Source organism: Oryctolagus cuniculus, chromosome 9 (assembly GCF_051225735.1).
Source record: "Oryctolagus cuniculus isolate XC-2025 breed Fujian yellow rabbit chromosome 9, ASM5122573v1, whole genome shotgun sequence".
NCBI lineage: Eukaryota > Metazoa > Chordata > Mammalia > Lagomorpha > Leporidae > Oryctolagus > Oryctolagus cuniculus.
Window position 1 is genome coordinate 110,944,839 of NC_142875.1, and position 19,449 is coordinate 110,964,287.

The 19,449-nt window shown below is 46.9% G+C and overlaps 1 protein-coding gene across 2 annotated transcripts in view; it reads left to right on the top strand.

The window, feature by feature from the left end:
- Positions 1 to 1,018: 1,018 nt before the first annotated feature.
- FAM234B (family with sequence similarity 234 member B) overlaps positions 1,019 to 19,449 on the top strand; it is a 43,962-nt gene continuing 25,531 nt past the window's right edge. Inside the window, exons 1-3 of one of the 2 annotated variants that reach the window (XM_008259606.4) lie at positions 1,019 to 1,173; positions 13,723 to 14,121; positions 15,346 to 15,444. In XM_008259606.4, the coding sequence (XP_008257828.3) occupies positions 1,137 to 1,173; positions 13,723 to 14,121; positions 15,346 to 15,444 (535 nt within the window). In that variant the 5' untranslated portion in view covers positions 1,019 to 1,136. Of the gene's footprint in view, positions 1,174 to 1,493; positions 1,688 to 13,722; positions 14,122 to 15,345; positions 15,445 to 19,449 lie in introns of those variants that run through there. The other variant, XM_070048459.2, reaches the window with a different exon arrangement.

A 19,449-nucleotide genomic window follows, 5' to 3' on the forward strand; every position in this document is an offset into this window, starting at 1 on the left:
TTGACACATTATTAATAAAAAGAAGAGCTAGCATTAATAAAATTCCAGGTGCCAGGCACTGATCTAAGTGCTTTCCATGTATACATTCAGTTCTCAGGGCCACTCTATGGTATAGCAATCATTTCATTTCCATTTTGCAGATGAGGAAATTGAGGCATGGAGCGATCAAGCAATACGGTCTAGGTCTAGCAGCTGGAAAGCACTGGAATAGGGATCTGAACTCAGGAGGCCTGGCTTCAGGGTCCCTGCTCTAACACAGCCGGTGGCGTATGTTTTTCCATGGTGAAAAGGGAGGTGGCGACGGTTGCTGTGTCTCACGCATTCCCAAGGCACAGTCTCAACTGAAACTTCCCAAGGGAACGAGGCGACCTCCAAGCAAGTGGTATCCCGGAGCTTCTATTCTGACCCCGAAGTCATCCACCTTTCTAAATCTGTTTTCTCTTCCAAAAAGCAAGGAGGGTGAGACTACCCGGCCTCTAAGACCCTGCCAGTTCTTAGGTAACACAGCCCTTACACGGCTGCATTAAATGGCCAACCTCAGGGTGCTGGCTTCTAGGACCTTTTAAGCTAGAAGCTGCTGAGCGGACCTGGAAAGAGCTTGGGGCAAGAAATGAGACTGCAGCTCCGGGAAACTTTAACCTGTGCCTAAGAAACCTAAACACCCTTGCCAGGTGCCTACTGTGTGCGGCGCGTGGCAAACAGACGATACATTCGCGCGGCAAGCTTGTGAGGTAGGTAGTACTGTCTCCATTTTTAAAACGAAGCCGAAGCTTACACGCACCAAGCGCCTTGCCCAAGATGGCCCAGGTAGCAAGGATGCAGGGAGGACTCAAATCCAGTCTGTCCGATACCAAACCCCACGCGCATTTCACAGCCCACGCCTCCTTATATGTCTATCTCGTTCCAGTCTTACTGCTAAGCCCACGTCGTAGCTATCGTCTGTCCCAGTGAACTGATGCGGCGAGCGGGGCTCGCAGCGCCCGAGGGCCGTGGGCGTGCTCGTGGGCGGGGCGGCCGAGGCGCCTCCCTCAGGCTCGGCGCCCCCAGCGGCTCCCACCTTTCCAGGTCCCAGCCCCGCGGCGAACTACACTTCCCAGCGAGACGCGGGCGCGCGCACGCGCACCGGGGCCTCCACCATGGCGACCGTGCTGTCCAGGGCGCTCAAGCTCCCGGGTAAGAAGGCGTCGCAGCCCCTCGACCACCCTGCCCACGCCGGGCTTGGGAAGACGGGGAGGCGAGGCTGTCGGGGCAAGGCCATGCGAGGCCTGGGCGCAGCTGCTGGCGCCCGGAGGCGACGCGGGCGCAGTCCCCGCGGGCTGGGGGGTCCCTGCTCCACCACGAGGCGGGAGGGGCGCCCGGCGGATCGGGGGTTGCAGGCGCGCGGCAATCGGGGAGACCCCGGGGAAGGGCGGCCGGGGGCGCGCGGGGCGGGTGACCGGGAGCCGACGGCAGCCGCTCCGGCAGTGACCGTCAGAGCGCGCGTCGCCGGCGTCTCCTGCGAAGGGTTGGGGAAGGGAGCATCCTTCCCCGAGCGCCGAGGACGAGGTACCGCGGAGGACTGCGGCAGCTTCTGCCCTGTCCCGGATCTGGGCGGGAGCAGGGGGCGACTGGGCAGCTGGTGACCCTCCGTGGGACGGCCTCTCCTCGTAGTGACAGCAGTGACGCAGCCGTGAGCTAGGTGGGACAGGTATGTCTCTTCCGAGTTTACAGAAGGGGAAAATAGGAAAATTAGGAAAATGGCTAATTAGGTTGTCCAGGGTCACCCAGGCAGTGCTGGAAACCTTGAACCTCAGGGGTCTTTTGTCTGTAGATCCCGAGCTTTTGGTACCACTTGGTCAGCTCCTGGCTGTCCAGGCCGAGCATGGGGAATGATTTGGCACCTGTAAGTTGCAGCGAATGTGTGGAATGTTCTTTAAGGAAACACTAGTGCCGGTAACAACTTCCAGAGCTGATTCAGTACTTTGGGCAGCAGCTCCACGCTTTTATTTATTTATTTTTCCTTTCATTTCTCTCTCAAGCCGTCAGAATAGGACTGTACAGTTAGAAACTTGCTATTTTGATAGAAGTGCATGTATTCTGCCTGTGTAAATTGTAAACATGAAGGCTTCCGAAAAACTTGCTGTTCTGCCTCAATAAATGTTGACCATTGGAGATAAACCTGTGTTTGCAGGTAGCTTAAGTTGTTAGAGGGAAAAGGAGTTGCTTTCGCTGGCATGGTTAGAAAGGGCTGGCTGGGTGTTGCAGTATCCAGTGTGAGGTTACCGGGGCCTTACACAGTGCTGGTGTGCTAGGGCCTAACAGTCTGCAGCATTGAAACAGGCCTGGAGCCTGGAATGATGACACATTGAGTGTATGATGAGCATAAGTACCTGTTCCCAGACTTCACGACCTGGGACAGATTTGTTTTTCACAAGGGCTCACAGGGACATTGGAAAGAACGTTGATAATATCTGTCTTGGAATGTGTGCATAACATTGACATGAAATGGAAGACATGTCCCTATACTTGCAGGATTGGTTTCCTTTGAAGAGGATAGCCTTAGTGTAGGGTGATAGCTTCCCAAAGGGGCAATGAAATATTAGATGTGCTTAGTTTTCTTTCTTTTTATCCTTTATCATTTACAAACATTTTTTTTTTCAGCATAGGCAACTGTTATTCTTTGATGATAATACGAGAAAGTCTTGCTTTAGAAACTCTTGAGTTGTGGCATTGTTACTGTCGGTAACTAGGGCTGGGTAAAAGGATTCCCGTAGCCTTGCCCTTGGACCTGGGTTTGGAGGTATGTCATGCTGTGGCTGTATGTGTAGCCTTTTATGTGAACTGAGCTTTCTTTTCAATTGTAGTTTTGTTTGTCTCCCTCCTGCGCCTTCTCCCTTCCACTCAAAATACAAGTTTTAGCTTTTGTATTAGAAGTTGCTTCCTTACAGTTCTCTCTGGGTACCCTATAATTGGGGCTGCGGAACTGCTGTTTGGGCTGCTGTGTCATATTACCTTGATTAACAGCCTGACTATTTGTGTGTGTGTGTGTGTGATGGCAGCTAAGAGAAGACGGGCTCAGGTTCAGATCCAGCCTTCAGCTAATTAATTCCTTAATCCCAGCAAGCTTTGGTTTTCTTTTCTTTTTTTTTTTTTTTTTTAATGGCCGCTATGGCCGGCACTACACCAATCCGAAGTCAGGAGCCAGGTGCTTCCTCTTGGTCTCCCATGCTGTGCAGGTGCCCAATCACCTGGGCCATCCTCCACTGCCCTCCTGGGCCACAGCAGAGAGCTGGACTGGAAGAGGAGCAACCAGGACTAGAACCCGGTGTCCATATGGGATGCCGGTGCTGCAGGCAGAGGATTAACCAAGTGAGCCCTGGCGCCAGCCCCTGGTTTTCTGATCTGCAAGGATAGTGTCACTGTGGAACAGTCACTTTCTGCACATGCTAGTCTGCATATTTACCTTTCGGAATAGTAAAAGGGATGGATGTACTTCAGAGGCTTATTATTAACCTTTGAGATGGGTTGATGACTCAATAAATGTTAGCTATTGTTGTTAGCGCCTTTAGCACCATGCTCACTGATGAGTGTGATACCTGAAGAAGGCCCGACGCAGTCATGAGTGAGCTAATGATGGCAACCTCAGGAGGAAGGAGCAGTTTCTAGGAATGTATTTCAGTGGCTCCCATCCTTTCACCAAGTGCAGGATGGAAAGCTGGCTCTCATGCATCAGGTGAGGTTAATTAGTAACAGGCGCATAGTGTTGACATGCGTAAAGCCTGTGGCACAGTTATCCTGCTTTAAAGTTTGAAGGTCAAACACTGAAGGGGCTATGAAAGCATAATATTATTGTTAAGGTTTGTTTTATTATGTGTAACCTAGAGTGATTATGTGCCCTTGGATAAACTGTGCCATGATATGAATTACTTACCTTTAGTTGCACTAAAGTGTATGGTATAGTAAATGTATAGATTAGCATATATTATAGAATAAATAGGCTTTGGTAGCGTGCCATGAAAAACATTTGGGGATGGTATAATTGCATCACTTTCTCATTTATGTTTGCCTCTGCATCGCTTTGTAAATGCTGTTAACCAACACCCCTAGTCTACTCAAGAGGAAAACCAATGGTGGTAGAAATCTCATTTATATTGATGTATTGTGGGGTTAATGCCATCCCCCTTATTCTTGGAAACCTTTGCATTCATTAAAAATCCCTCTCCCTCTTTCCCTCTCTCCCTCTCCCTCTCTCCCTCTCCCTCTCTCCCTCTCCCTCTCTCTCCCTCTCCCTCCCTCAAGTATTACTTTCAAATAAATAGATAAATCTTAAAAAAAAAAAAAATCTGGGCTGTGGCAGAAAGCAACAAGAGTAAGGGCTGAGTGTCCTAAGCTTTGAAGCATGGATTTGATATCAAGCTCCTCAGGGTGAGTAGGACTGAAGGAAACTCAAAGGGCTTCTTCGTGCTTTCTTCTCTCCTGTTGTCTTTATGTGAGTATACAGAGGGAGAAAATGTCTAGTTAGGGTTTCTCTAATCAAAACCTGCAGTCTTGGAGCAGGTTAGCGTAGTAGTTGATACCTGCATCCCACACAAGAGTGCCTGGGTTGGATTCCTGCCTCTGGCTCTGGTTCCTGACTGTAGCTTTCTGCCAGTGCAGACCTTGCGAGGCAGCAGTGGTGGGTCCCTGCCACTCATAAGGGAGACTTAGGTTGTGTTCCCAGCTTCTGGCTTTATCCCTAGCCCAGCCCTGTCTGTTGTGGGCATTTGGAGAGTGAACCAGTGGATGCAAGATCTCTCTCAGTCGTCTGTCTCTCTCTGTCTCTATGCCTCTCAAAAAAAAAAAAAAAAAAAAAAAAAAAAAGAACTGGCAGTCTGTAATAATCAGGCTGAGGCTTGTTTTTACATGATCTGAATTATATATAACATGTTATTGTCAAAATAAGTGGTTAGCCTTCTTGAAAGGTTGGTGAAGAACTGGCCCTGAATCACCTGTGGTCTTCCAGAGGAAGACACAGGAGACGGGTAGCTCTGAGCTCTCTCACGCTGGCCTTTGTGCTTCAGAGATGACATGGCCAGGTCAGAGTTCTGGAACTTTTGCCACCTGTCCTTTCTCTGAGGATGTGTTAGGTATTGCTCTTTCAGCATTGTATGTTCCTGGGGAGAACTTGCCTGTGCTTTGTTTCCATCCTTGGTGACTTCGCTCTTTCCTTTGGCCTGGCTGCCCTGTAGGATTCCTTTTTGCCCTTGAATTCCAGGATGTGTCTCGGAAGTGATAATTTTGTGTGCATTTGTTTGGGGACTCTCTGAACTCATTACTCTGCAGCTTTAGGGCTTTATCGCAGGAACTTATAAAAACATCTCTTTGAAATATTGCTTTTGGTTTCATTTTCTTTTCTGTTCTTCAGTTATGCCCATATTGGCTTACTGTTTTCTCAGTATCTGTCACTTTCTGGTCTTTTTAAAGCCTTGATCTTTTCTATGGGAGCCACACAGACAGCCAGTATAGACTATAAAGCCAGACTGCCAGGGTTTAAACTTGCTGTTTAACCATGGCTCACTTGCTTCAACTTCCAAACTTCAGTTTACAAATATCCAAAATGGAGATTGTGCGTCCATCTGGAAGAGTTATTTGGATTTACTGAGAGAAGACATGGAAGGGGCTGGAAGAGTAGATATTAAGTGCTCATTGATGTTACTTCCATTTTGTTTTCCTTTTGCCTTAATTTTCACATGGTTATCCTTTGTGTCTCAGACTCTGTTTTTGGCAATGTCTAATTCTTTATGCTGATTCCCATCATGCTTTTTTTTCTTTTTTTAAAATTAAAAAAAAATATTTGACAGATGGAGTTAGACAGTGAGGGAGAGAGAGAGAAAGGTCTTCCTTCCGTTGGTTCACTCCCCAAATGGCCGCCACGGCCAGCACGCTGTGCTGATCCTAAGCCAGGAGCCATGTGCTTCTCCTGGTCTCCCATGCAGGTGCAGGGCCCAAGCACTTGGGCCATCCTCTGCTGCCTTCCCGGGCCACAGCAGAGAGCTGGACTGGAAGAGGAGCAACTGGGACTAGAACTGGTGCCCATATGGGATGCCAGCGCCGCAGGCTGAGGATTAGCCAAGTGAGCCAAGGCGCCGGCCCATCATGCTTTCTTTTCTAAACTCATTGTGTTATTTTCTCCCGCTGTTTCACCTTGCCCTGCTTGTTTACTGTTTGCCTTTTCAATTGAATTGTCATTTCTTCTTAGAAAGATGATATCATCCCATGAATTCCTATTTCAGCGGAAACCATTTTTAATTTCTTGAACTCTGTTGAGTGTTCACTGTTTCTTCCATCTTGATATGATTGCCCAGCATTCTTTCTTTGGCTGATTTTGTTCGCTTTATTTCACTGTCATTTCTTCCTTGAATATTTGCAGAACTCTGAAGAATCTTCTGGAATGAGTACCAATGGTAGCGGTTCCTTGCTGGTTAATGCTTGAATTTAAATGGGGCAGTTGTTTTCCAGCTAGCAGTTGGCTGATGCCTGGGGAGAGAGCCGAGGGCAGAAGGGAGCAGGAACTGAATCTAGGCTAACTCAGATCCTTTTCCCACTGCTCTTCCTTGTCATGGCCAACCGGAGGCTACCTCCTTGTCACAGGTCTTGGAGTGCTGATGGAGTGTTTGCTTCTGTTTGTTGTGCCAATTATCCGTGTATTGCCCCGAACTCCAAATTCACCTTTGTTTCTTGATCTCTGAAAGGGAATCTGGGCCCTTTTCAATGCCAACTTTGTCTTTCTTTGGTTATTGTCTGTTCTGCTCCCTTCTTTATATTGGCTCTCCTGTCATTGCTTAATAATTTTATAATGTGACACTTAACCCTCTTTGAGTTTGTTGACTGACCTGTGTTTCCTGATGGGTCTAGTATGCTTGTTTTTTTCTTTCTTTCTTTCTTTCTTTCTTTCTTTCTTTCTTTCTTTTCTTTCTTTTCTTTCTTTTCTTTCTTTTCTTTCTTTTCTTTCTTTTCTTTCTTTTCTTTCTTTTCTTTCTTTTCTTTCTTTTCTTTCTTTTCTTTCTCCTCTTCAGAACTGATTGTGCCTCCAGTTACTTTCCTGACCTGATGTCCTGTCAACTTTCCTTCTTGCAAAGATATCAGCTTGCAGTGTTTCTCATTCAGTCTTACCTCGTTTTTAACTACAGGGTGTTGAAGGGGGTTATTGGTGCTTCGGGGACCCCTGTCCTTGTCTTTCAAAGCGGGAGATGACTGTTTGGGCTCTGTGTCACAAGGGAGGTAGTGTAACTTGTTGGTGAGAACAAGTGGATTCTACAGTGAAATACCTGGGTTTGAATCCTGGCTTTTCTTCTTGTTAGTGCTGTGATCTTAGGCAGCAGTTTACCTCTATTTTTTAGATTTCTTCTTGATTAAATGAGGATAATACCCACCATGTAGGGTTGTGAGGGTTAAATGAAGCAATACATGTGAGATGATTAGACCAGTATCCAGGATAGTAGGCACTTAATGAGTTTCCAGTTATCATCATTATCATTAATTCTTTGAACCCTGCTCATTGCTTAAGATCTGCAGAAAGATTTGCCAACTCTTACTGTGCTTCCTCAATTCTTAGGAATCTTTTTTTTTTTTTTTTTTAAAGGTACAGAGGAAGAGAACAAGGGAGCTACTGTCTGCTGGTCCACTCCCTAAATGCCTGTAATGGTTGGGGTTGGGCCAAGCTGAAGCCAGGATTCAGGAATTCAATCCAGGTCTCACCTGTGGGTGGCAGGGACCCAATTACTTAGGCCATCACTGCTCTCTCCCAGGGTTTGCGTTAGCAGGAACCTGGAATTGCAGGTAGATCTGAGACTCAAGTCGAGGTACTCCAGTGAGGGATGTGGGCATCCTAATTGCTGTCTCAACCACTGCCCCAAATGTGCACCTCTGGTTCCATTCAGGAGTAGTTGTTCATAAGTAGTTGTTTGGGAATGAAGCTGTTTTCTTTCTTTCCCCCATTTTATTTGAAGGAAGAGAGTATGTCAGAAATGCCTTCCTTTGCTATCATCAACTAGAAACCTGTAATTTTTCAACAAAGACTAATTCAGTAGCAGCTGCCATACCTCTCAAGGGTTGTTTATGAAGTATTATTAAGGACTTTTAAAAGATTTTACATTTTTGTAGCATATAGAGCCAAGTTCTCTTCCTTCTTGTCTGTGAACTATCATTGAGTAATATAATGTGATAAAAATGAGTTTCCTTTCAATTCTTTTGTTAGCGGGTATTTTATTAATGCTACCACTTCGGCAAAGATGCTGTTTTAGGCTGGTGTGATTGTTGCAGATATGGAAACTGATTAGTGAGATTGAATTAAGTAGATGTTGATACTGAATTTTTCACTTGATACTAAAAATCCAATTGCACAATTACAGAATGGTCTGAGTATGCGTTTAAATGCTTGGGAGTTTTGCTTGAATTGGTGATGTTCTGTGACTGCCAACAGAACTAAGATTACAGTAATTGCTTGGTAGCATATTTTCTGGAGTAGGGAGAACTGTCCTTCCCTCCTGTTCTCTTGTCAGACCCCACCTGGGATTGGATGCAGTTCTGGGCACCATCCTTTATCCAGCACTGACAAATCATTCTGTCCAGAGGAGAGTGACCAAGGTGTTGAGCGTAGCTGAGACAGTACTTCTGGGTTGAAAGAGGTAGAGATGTTTAACCTGGAGATGGGGAGACCTGGTGAGGTCAGTTGGGAGCCAACAATGGTAATGGTAATGATAATAATAGAAGCTAAAATTTTTTGAGTATGGTGATAAACCAGCCACTAGGAACCATGCATATATTATCTTATTTAATCCTCATAACAATTATATAAAGTAGGAATAGTATTCCATTTCATATAAAGGAAAAATGAGACCCAGGAAGTTAAGAAATTTGAGGGCATGTGTATAATAAGAGAGAGAGCGAGGTTGGGCTCCATGTTTGTTCACTTGTGAAGAGTGAGCTCTCAAATACTGTGTGATTAGTCTCTGTGGCTGATAGTGTCAAGCTTCTGAAGGACTTGGATGTGGCCGAGGAATCCAGAAATTAAAACGAGGACAGATAATGGGCAGCCACCCAGAAGCAGATTGGTGACTCAATGTAAAGAATCGTTTTCCAGATTGGAGGACAACGGTTTGCTTAAGGCTGGATACATGTGGGTGAATGCCAAGTGACTGCCTGGTATGTGTTTGGAAGGAAGGAGTAGTAGGTTTGGAATAAGGGGTGGAGAGGGTTATGTGATCTTTAGAGTCTCTGCCAGCTCTGAGATTTGAGGAGTCTGTGTGTGTTTTCTCTTTGTTAGATAGTCTTTTTGAAAAATTGTTTTTAATTGTGGTAAAATAAACATACCATAAAATTCACCATCTGAATTCTGTTCTTGTTACTGTAACAAAGTGCCTGAGGCAGGCAACTTTATAAAGAAAGAAGTTTTATTTAGCTCACAATTTTGAAAGTTCAAGGGCATGACACCTGCATCAGCTTAGCTCCAATGAGGACCCCCTTGGCTTTGATACATGATAGCCATGGCAATGCAGGAGCCTGTGCAAGAGGACGAGATCATGTCTCAGTACAGGGTGCCAGAGAGCCGGGAGGGGCCAGGCTTTGGCTTTTATAACAACCCTTGAGAACTAACCAAGGCCTCATGAGAAATGTTCTCCTCCCTTTGCAAGGCAGGACCCCCAGTGACCTGGCTTCCCACTGGGCCCTACCTCTTAAAGGTCTCACCTCTGCCCAAGCTTCCAGTGCATGGAACTTTTATTTATTTATTTATTTGACAGGTAGAGTTATAGACAGTGAGAGAGAGACAGAGAGAAAGGTCTTCCTTCCGTTGGTTCACTCCCCAAATGGCTGCTACGGCTGGAGCTACAAGTACTTGGACCATCCTCCACTGCCTTCCTGGGCCGCAGCAGAGAGCTGGACCAGAAGAGGAGCAACCGGGACTAGAACCCGGCGCCCATATGGGATGCCAGCGCCACAGGCAGAGGATTAACCAAGTGAGCCACAGCGCAGGCCCCCCAGTGCATGGAACTTTGTGGGGCACTTAAGTCATCCGCAAATCAGAGCACCCTCTTTGTTGTTTGTAAGTGCACAGTCAGGAGTATGTCTGCACTGTTGTGCAGTCAACCACCAGAACCTTTTCACCTTGTGAAGCAGAAATGCCACATTGACAAAAGGTGACTCCCCACACTCCCTGCTCCAGACCCTGGAGACCACCGTTCTTCTTTGTGTGTCTCTGAGTATGACGACTCTTGATGTCTTACGTAAGTGGAAGCTCACGCTGTTTGTCTTTTAGACTGGCATGATATCTTCAAGGTTAATATGGGTTGTAGCATGTGTCAGAACTTCCTTCTCTTAAGGCTGAATAATATTCCATCATACATATATTCCATGTTTTGTGGCTCATCATCAGGTATATTTTAGTTTTTTAAAAAATAAAGCAGGGGCCTGCACTGTAGCTTAGCCTGTAAAGCTGCCGCCTGCAGTGCTGGCATTCCATATAGGCGCCGGTTCAAGTCCCAGCTGCTCCATTTCCAGTCCAGCTCTCTGCTGTGACCTGGGAAAGCGGCAGAGGATGTCTCAAGTCCTTGGACCCCTACACCCAGGTGGGAGACCTGGAAGAAGCTCCTGGTTCCTGGCTTTGGATTGGTGCAGCTCCAGGCATTGCAGCCATCTGGAGAGTGAACCAGCGGATGGAAAACCTCTCTCTCTCCTTCTCTCTCTCTCTCTCTGTCTCTCTAACCCTGCCTTTCAAATGAATAAGTAAATCTTAGAAAATAAAGCAACCTCTTTAGAACATATTGGAGTTATTTTAATAACTTGTGGCTATGTTTGCAAATTACTACAAATATCTGAGATGGTTAGGGAATGGTATGCACTAATTAATAAAATAATTGATTTGTAATAAAATAATTTGATTTGTAGAGCAGCAATGTGAGTTGTAGGAGACTGTCCTGAACCTGATGACCTTATGACATATCCTGGAAGTACTGTTTTGAATTACATTCCTAATAATAGGTTTATTTTCTTATAATTTGCTCCTTTAAAAATTAAATTGAATATTTATTAGATAAAATGATTAGCTTTGATAATGAAATAAAATATCTTCCTTTTTTTGGAAAGTAGTAAATGTTGCAAAAGTACTTCTTTGGATATTCATTTTTAAAAAACAGTCATTGATTGATTTAGTATGTGCCAAATACTAAACTTCACACTGGAATTTGACTGCCCACCTCTGGCCTCCATGCAGTGTTTTATTACTTCATTCCCTGAGTTGAGCAAACTGAGATATAATCTATGAAATGACATCATTGCAGTGACCCAGAGACAGAGATTTGCACCAAGAATTCTTCTTGGGATCAGTGTTTATATTAGCACTTGAGACACTGCTTGGGATGCTTGCATCCCAGATCTGAGTGCTGGGTTTGACTCCTGGCTCTGCTCCGGATTCCAGCTTCTGAGTACACATCCTGGGAAGCAGCAGGTGATGGCTCAAGTAACTGAGTCCCTCCCACCCACCTGGGTGACTCCACAGTGAATTCTGTTTCCACCTTGTCCTGACCCCAGCCTTGGCTTGTTATGGGCATTTAGATTAGGGAGTGAACCAGGGGTTAGAAATGCTTTCTTCCTCCCTTCCCCCCTCTCTCTCTCTCTCTTCCTCCCCCTTCCCCCTCCCTCCCTCCCCTCCTCTCTCCCCTCCCCTTTCCATCTCCCCTCCTCCCTCCCCTCCTCCCTTCCCTCCTCTCTCCTCTTCTCCCTCCCCTTTCTCCTCTCTCCCTCCCCTTTCCCCCCCTTCCTCCCTCCCCCTCTCCCTGCTTTTTTAATCAACTGGGTTGTGTTTTATTTATTTCTTTTTCAATTTCTGAGCAAAAGATTATACAAGAAAGTTTGTTAGTACAGTTAATTTCCAGAAAACAGAAACTTTCTTGGTTATATAGCATGAAGCAAGGCTGTAAAATCATTCAGTGAGGGCCAAGGGGTGGAGGGGTGCACTCAGGTTCCCTGTAATTTCTCTCTCTCAGCCACCCCAAATCAACATACAGTCAAAGTAAAGCACGGAGCTTGCTTTGCACACCAGCTTCAGGACAGGTCCTCCAAGCTGCACTCCTGCTCCACTGCCCACCCTCCCCCCAGCACTGTGGTAAACCCTGTTTACTGGCAGGGCGCTGGCGTCACAGTGGGAACAGAGGCGAGGTTTCCGTAAAGCACCTCCAGCTGACGTGCAGCATTAACTAAGCTGTTTCCATAGAAACACTTGGGAAGCCAGAAATATTGGACTGCGAGGAGCAGCGCACAGAGCAGAATTGGAGCAGCGCACAGAGCAGAATTGTTCTCGAAAGTCTCCCAGGAAGGATTAGCATATCACAGCTCTAAGGAAATCTATGGTAGCCTGCACACTGGGTGTATGGGAAGTTGATTCAGGGGCCATGGTGTTGTTTATTACTGAGATGCCAGCAAGTAAGAGTATTCTTGAAGATTTCTTTCTTTTTTATTTATTTGAAAGAACAACAGAGAGAAAAGGAGAGAGAGAGAGAGAGAGAGGAAAGGACACTGAGGGAGAGATCTTTCATCTTTTCATCCCCAGATGGCTGGGGTTGGGCCAGTTTGAAGCCAGGAGCCTGGAACTCCTTTGAGTCTCCTACTTTGGTGGTAGGGACCATTGCCATTGCTTTCCCAGGAGTTTTAGCAGGGAGCTGGATGGGCAGTGGACTAGTTGGGACTCACATTGGCACTTCCTGTGGTAGTGGCTTAACCTGCTGTGCCACAGTACTGATCCCATTGGAAGTTTGCTGTTTTCTCTGTCTTAACCTCAGGGAGACAGTCATTCTGGAGCACTGTGCTTTTCTTTGTCCCTCAAGCCCTCTCCCTCACCCCCATTGCTGGTGTATGTTTTACGAGAGCCACCCAAGCCCAGGCCTGATTTTTTTCCATCTGTTCTCCTAGGTATTTGCAGTTGCCATATGTATGAGGGGTATTCAAAAAGTTCATGGAAAATGCCTATGATGAAAAAGTTATGCATGGATTTCACATGTTTTTGCCGCAAAACAAAAACAAAAAACCCTTGTCATTTCATTTCCTGCTGTTTGATGTACCCTTATATTAGTTTTTTGCTGCTATAATGAAATAGCCAAGGTTGATGCTTTATCAAAAGAAGAGATTTATTTAGCTCATGGTTCTGGAGGCTAAAAGCTAGGACTGGGTGGCCCCATTGACTTGGCCTCTGGTACGGGACCCTGGCTGCATCCCATCACAGCACATGGCATCCTGGGAGAGGGAAGATCCCATGGTGAGACCAGAGGCAGAAAGGGGAGGGGCCTGACTTGTTCTTTTGTGCGGAGGTGAGGAACGTCCAGCCCATCAGCTGTATACAGCCTGCGAAATCATTTAGTTTGACCCTGCCAAGGCAACTGCAGGCAGGACTCAAAATTCAGTACATCTACAGCAGGCTGATTTTTGGATTGATGCTTTTCTGTGGACTGTGAAGGGTATTATAAATGTGTAAATGGCTCTTGGCAGACAAAAGGTCCCCCACCCTTGTTGTGTAGCAACCCCCTTGTGGGAACTAACTCAGGGTCTCATGAGACCTACATTAATCCCTTCCCAGGATTCTCACAACCTCTCAACATCTCCACCCTGAAGACCAAGCTCTCCACAGTGAACCTTGGGGGCCACACTCAAGCCCTGTCATGCTTGGTGAGAACTTCTTCCTAGGCCTCCCTGACCTCCTGTCCTGGTGTCTTTCAGGGAAGAAGAGCCCAGACCTAGGGGAGTACGATCCCCTCACACAGGCGGACAGTGACGAGAGCGAGGACGATCTTGTGCTTAACTTGCAGCAGAAGAACGGAGGAGTCAAAAATGGCAAGAGTGCACTGGGGGAAGCCCCCGAGCCTGACTCAGACGTGGAGGCTGCAGGGGCTGCAAAACCACACCTTTCAGAAGTCACTGTGGAGGGGTTCCCCTCCGAGCCCCTTGGGGGCCTGGAGCAGAAGACAACGTCCTCGCTCGTGTCCTACGTGCGTACGTCTGTCTTTCTGCTAGCGTTGGGGGTCTCCATGATCCTGGTTCTCCTGTGTGCTTTCCTGATCCCCTGTCCCCCCCGAGATCTGCACAGCACTTGGAGCCGCCGCTTGGGCTCCCAGGCAGGTGAGCTGCAGGATCTTCCACCCTAGTTCTGTAAAACTTCATGGTCTGTCTGATTGCACTGAAATTTCCCTCCAGGTCTTACAAACTGACGCGTGTCCTACAGCATTCTGCTTGGTGTGTGTGTCGGGGAGGCGGGTAGTGGTGGGAAGGAGGTGAAGGCTGGAAATAAAACCACCAGATGGAGTTTACACCTGTAGACTCTTGGGAATCACTCTCTTGTGTTGTGGTCTTCACTGGGTTGCATCAGGTTTGCACCGGGTTGCTGGTTCCTGGAATGCAAAGCTGTAGGAGGGCCATTTACAGAGGAGTAAAGCCCATGGCCAGCCCTACTGAGGGCTGCTGCTTCTTGTCTCTGATCCCCGGGCCTCTGCTGACTTCATTTAGGTTTGAAAATCATCTCATGTAAAAGCGAGTTGCCAACTTTTCTATGATTTTTGTCTCCCTTTGGAGCAGGCTCAGTTAACACCTCTTGCTCGGGACTGGGGATTGTATGGGAGCCCTGCTGAGCAGCCCTGTCACTTGTCTGCTGTAGAGGGCTGTCCCCAGGCTCCTTGCGTGGTCTTGATTTGGAAATGTTTTATCTCTGATCACAGTTGAGTTCACTTCCGGAAAAGTTGCTGTCTTCATCTTTTGTTTCTCCTAATACGTGTGTAATATTTATATGCTGGGTGAAGATTCATAACAAGGTGTGGGTATATCCCCCACCCAGCTTAAGCTCTAGAACATTCTCGAGACTTTTGTGGTTCCTCCTGACCACATCCTACTCTGCCTAGCAGAGGGTTCTGCTATCCTGCATTTGGTGTTGGTTGTTCCTTTTCTTAAACGTTTTACCACACCAATAATAAGAGTGAGGCCAGCTTTTCCTGGGATTGTTTTATTTGCATTTATGGCATGTCTGCATTGCTGGCTTCTCCAACTCCCTGCCCAGGATATATGAAGCCAAAAGCAAACCCAGGGCACTAATTAAATTGTCATGCCTTGGGTCTTAAAGTCTCTAGCTGGTCTGTCTGCTTCTCTGCACCTTTCTTATGTTCGGTTTCTGTATAATGTGCAGGGTTTTTCAGTGTACTCAGTGGGAAGAACAGGGAGAAGCAAGTGTGTCTTGTTGAGGACCAGGAAGTCTGCCTGATTTCTCTGCAGGCACCATCTGCTTTCTGGATTGGCAGCAGAGAACTGGGTGGCAGTAAATGCCCAGGACCTTTTTCTTTATTCTGTGTGTTTCAGGTGGGGACCTGTCTCCCTTGGAATTGGCTGATGTGAATGGAGATGGCCTGCGTGATGTTCTCCTCTCCTTTGTGACATCAAGGAATGGGAGTGCAGTTGGTAAGAGACATCTTCTTTTGGTTGTTTTTTTTTTTTTTTAATAAAGATTTATTTATTCATTTGAAAGAGTTACAGAGAGAGAGAGAGATATCTTCTATCCTCTGGTTCACTCCCCAAATGGCTGCAACAGCCAGGGCTGGACCAGGCTGAAGCCAGGAGCCAGGAGCTTCATCTGTGTCTCACACATGGGTGCAGGGGCCCAAACACTTGGGCCATCTTCCACTACTTTCCTAGGCCATTAGCAGGGATAGCAGGGAGCTGGATTGGAAGTGGAGCAGCCAGAACTTGAACTGTTGCCCATATGGGATGCCAGTGCTGCAGATGGCGACTTTACCTGCTATGCCACAGTGCAGGCCCTTGTTGTTTTTTTAATGATTTATTTATTGGAAAGGTAGAATGACAGATATCTTTCATCCAATGGTTCACACCTCAAATGCCCACAATAGCTGGGGCCAGGCTGAGCCAATGCCAGGAATCAGGAACTCAAGTTGAGTCTCCCAAGCGGGTAGCAAGGACTCAAGTGCTTTAGCCAACATCTTCTGCTTCCCAAGAGCAGTAGCAGGGGAGCTGGACTGGAAGCTGAGTAGTCAGGACTTGAACCAGCACTCCAGCGTGGGATCCCATACAGTGGCTTAACCTGCTGCGCCACAGGGCCCAGCCCAGAGGTGTCTTTGAGGTTGCTCTAGGAGACGGTGAGCTAGGAGAAAGCCATCGGAGTTTTGTACCTAGGAGCACTGCAAAAGAGGGTCTGCCGTGAGTAGAAAGTCACCCAGCTGCCATGCATGGGAACCCTGCATTTAAATAAAGTTCAGTGCAAGACATCTGAGAGAGGTATAGCTGGGGGGGACTATTAGTGGTCACCCAGGCCAGTGAAGAAAAAGCCAGAGAGAAGTGACTTATCCACACACCTCAGTAACTTAGGGTTCTCAAGTCCTCTCCCAGTTCTATTTACATCACTTCTTAGAGTATAAAACACACTACCTCTGTACTCCCTCTTGCTCCTGGATCACACAGCTTTGCACACATACATCGTGGCTGGGTGTTTTCCTTTCCCTGCTCAGTTTACTCTTCTAACTCTTCTCTGTATTTTGGGACATGGACACTGACCAGTGGCTTCCACCTGATGTAGGCCAGTAGGGTGCATGGGCAAGAAATTGTGGGGACCCTACTGGGCTCCCTGAAGGGTGGCAACATCTGTGACTGAGAGACATAGCTCATCTCAGGGTGGCCTTCTTTCGGGACTTTCTTCTGGATTGCAAGAGTTGTTTCCTCTCCTTGTCCCTATGGACCTGCAAGCAGTAACAGTTCTCAGGCACTGTTCTGTCATTTGGGTGCCCCGACACGCTGCTCAGATCTTAGTGCAGAGTCTCCTTGTTAAACCTTCCACTGCTTACCCTGAGTGTGCTGTTTGGGAGACCCCAGCTGCTACATGCATGCACTGAACAAAGGGTTGCATTTCTGGTGTGGGTATGCAGGGCTTTCTGTTTGTCCTGCAGCCTCACTAAAGTGGAGCTGAGCTGCATGCTGTAAGCTGATGCAGGAACTCTAGCTGGAGGCCAAGGATGCCAAGTCACTACTCTTTAATCATGTAGGCCAGAGTGGGGAACTTTTTTCCTGCCAAGGGCTTTTTGGATACTTATAACATCATTTGCCAGCCATGCAAAATTATCAACTGAAAAATTAGCCTGCTATAGATATATTAAACTTCAAGCCCTGTCTGCAGTTGCTTTGGTAGAGCCCATGGGCTGGACATTCCCCATCCCTGAATCAGGCCCTGGAATAAACATCCAGGTAAGTTTTGGAGACGTGATATATTGATGCACCCTGGGCAGGGATCTATCAAAGAGAGAACCTGCAACCTAGAGGTGGATTTTCAGATTATAGAACCCTGATTCCATTTTTTCTACTTGTTGAACCTTCGCCATAAAATTTCCTCCTTCAGGGCCAGCTTTGTGTCATAGCAGTTTAAGTTGTTGCCTGCGATGCTTGTGGGCTAGTGCTGGTTTGAGTCTCTCTGCTCCACTTCCAATCCAGCTCCCTGCTAATGTGCCAGAGAAAGCAGTGGAAGATGGCCCAAGTACTTGAGTCCTTGCATCCATGTGGGGACCTGGATGAAAATCCTGACTACTAGCTTTGGCCTGGCCCAACCCTGGTTGTTTTGGCCAGCTGGGGAGTGAAACAGCGGATGGAAGATCTCTCTCTCTTTGTCTCTGCTCTTTCTGTAACTCTGCCTTTCAAATAAATAAATTTTTCAAAAAAAATTTTCCCCTATCAGATTTCTGATTCAGATTTTTGTAGTCAATTGGTATTTTATGTGGTGTACTGCATATCAAGACTGACAATGGCAGGGCCATGGGATGGATACAGGGTGGACCAGCCTGATTTGCCCACAGATTATAACAATGATAGCTGGCTTGTGGTGCTGTGTGTATGCTATGCGCAATTTTAAGCATGTGACATCTGTGGATCAATTTATCCCTCAGTACACTCCTAGGAGGTGGAGTGACATTATGATCCCCTTCTGTAGACCATGGCAAGGCCAGGGAACTTGTCCCAAGGCTCAGAGCTGGTAAATGGTAGAGCCAGGATTCAGATCCAGGAGTCTGACTCTGGAGTTCATGACCTTAACTCTCAAGTCAAACTGCTCTGCCCTTAACCTACTAAGCTCTGTGTCACTGCACATAGAGGGACTGAGGTTTTTTTTTTTTTTTAGATTTTATTTACTTATTTGAGAGGTAGAGTTACAGACAGTGAGAGGGAGAGACAGAGAGAAAGGTCTTCCTTCCGTTGATTCACTCCCCAAATGGCCACCAGAGCTACGCCAATCCGAAGCCCGGAGCCAGGTGCATCTTCCTGGTCTCCCATGTGGGTGCAGGGGCCCAAGCATCTGGGCCATCTTCTACTGCTTTCCCAGGCCATAGCAGAGAGCTGGACTGGAAGAGGAGCAGATGGGACTAGAACCGGCACCCACATAGGATGCCGGCGCCATAGGCAGAGTATTAACCTACTGTGCCACAGCGCTGGCCCAAGGGGCTGAGTTTTTAAGTTGTTCACCTGTTTATTGATTCATTCACATTTTGAATGCCCGTGGTATGACAGGTGCTATGTGCCTTGTCTGGGGGTTTGCTGGTGTTACAGAGTGCTAAACAAGTGGAGCCTGGTCTCTGCCTCAACCAGCTGTGGTCCCATGGGGAAGGGGCCACCATCAGCACTTAGGAACGGAATTGATATGGAATCAGCAGGACCCTTAAGAAGGAAGAGCAGCCCAGGTTATTAATCTTAGCCTTGTTGAGGTATCTGGAGTCTAACACATGTGACCACTGTTGTCACATCTGTCTGCTTCAACCAGTGAGCCAGTTTGTCACTTGTTCTTAGGTCCCAAATTTAATTAGTGATGCCAGGAAGAGAGAGAATAAAGCTCTAAAGCTTATGTTTCCTTATTGGTATCAGTTGTTGCTCCAAGTGGGAGGTGTGTGAGATGATGCAAGGAGCCCCTGTTCTAAAAGTGAAAGTAAAACTGGCAGAAGGAAAGATACTGTTCTGATATTTTACCAAGGGACATGCAGGCTTACTGACCACAGAGGTGAGTGCCTCATCCCTGTGGGCTACCCTGGGACCTATGGGTTAGGTTTCCTGACTGGGGCCAATTCATTGGATTCCATGGACCTCTGGATAGCAATGCCTTTTGATCATTGCTGTGGATGATGTTTGGATTTATTACAACACAGATGTTCTTTTTCTACTCTCAGGGTGCATTTGCAGTGATGATTGGGACTAAGGTATTTGGCGCCTGCCCTGCACATGTTCTGGATCAGTCTCATGTTTCTGAGCGTACACTTCCTCCTTGGTTATTTGTTCCCCATAGCTGCTTTTCCGTATTGTTGATTTTGCTCCTTTCTTTTATTGAGCAAATGATGGATTGTTACATGAGTTAGGCACTTTGCAAGGGGCTGAGGATACAGTGAAGGAGACACCCTTTCTCCTTGAGTGTGTCACTATTTAGTG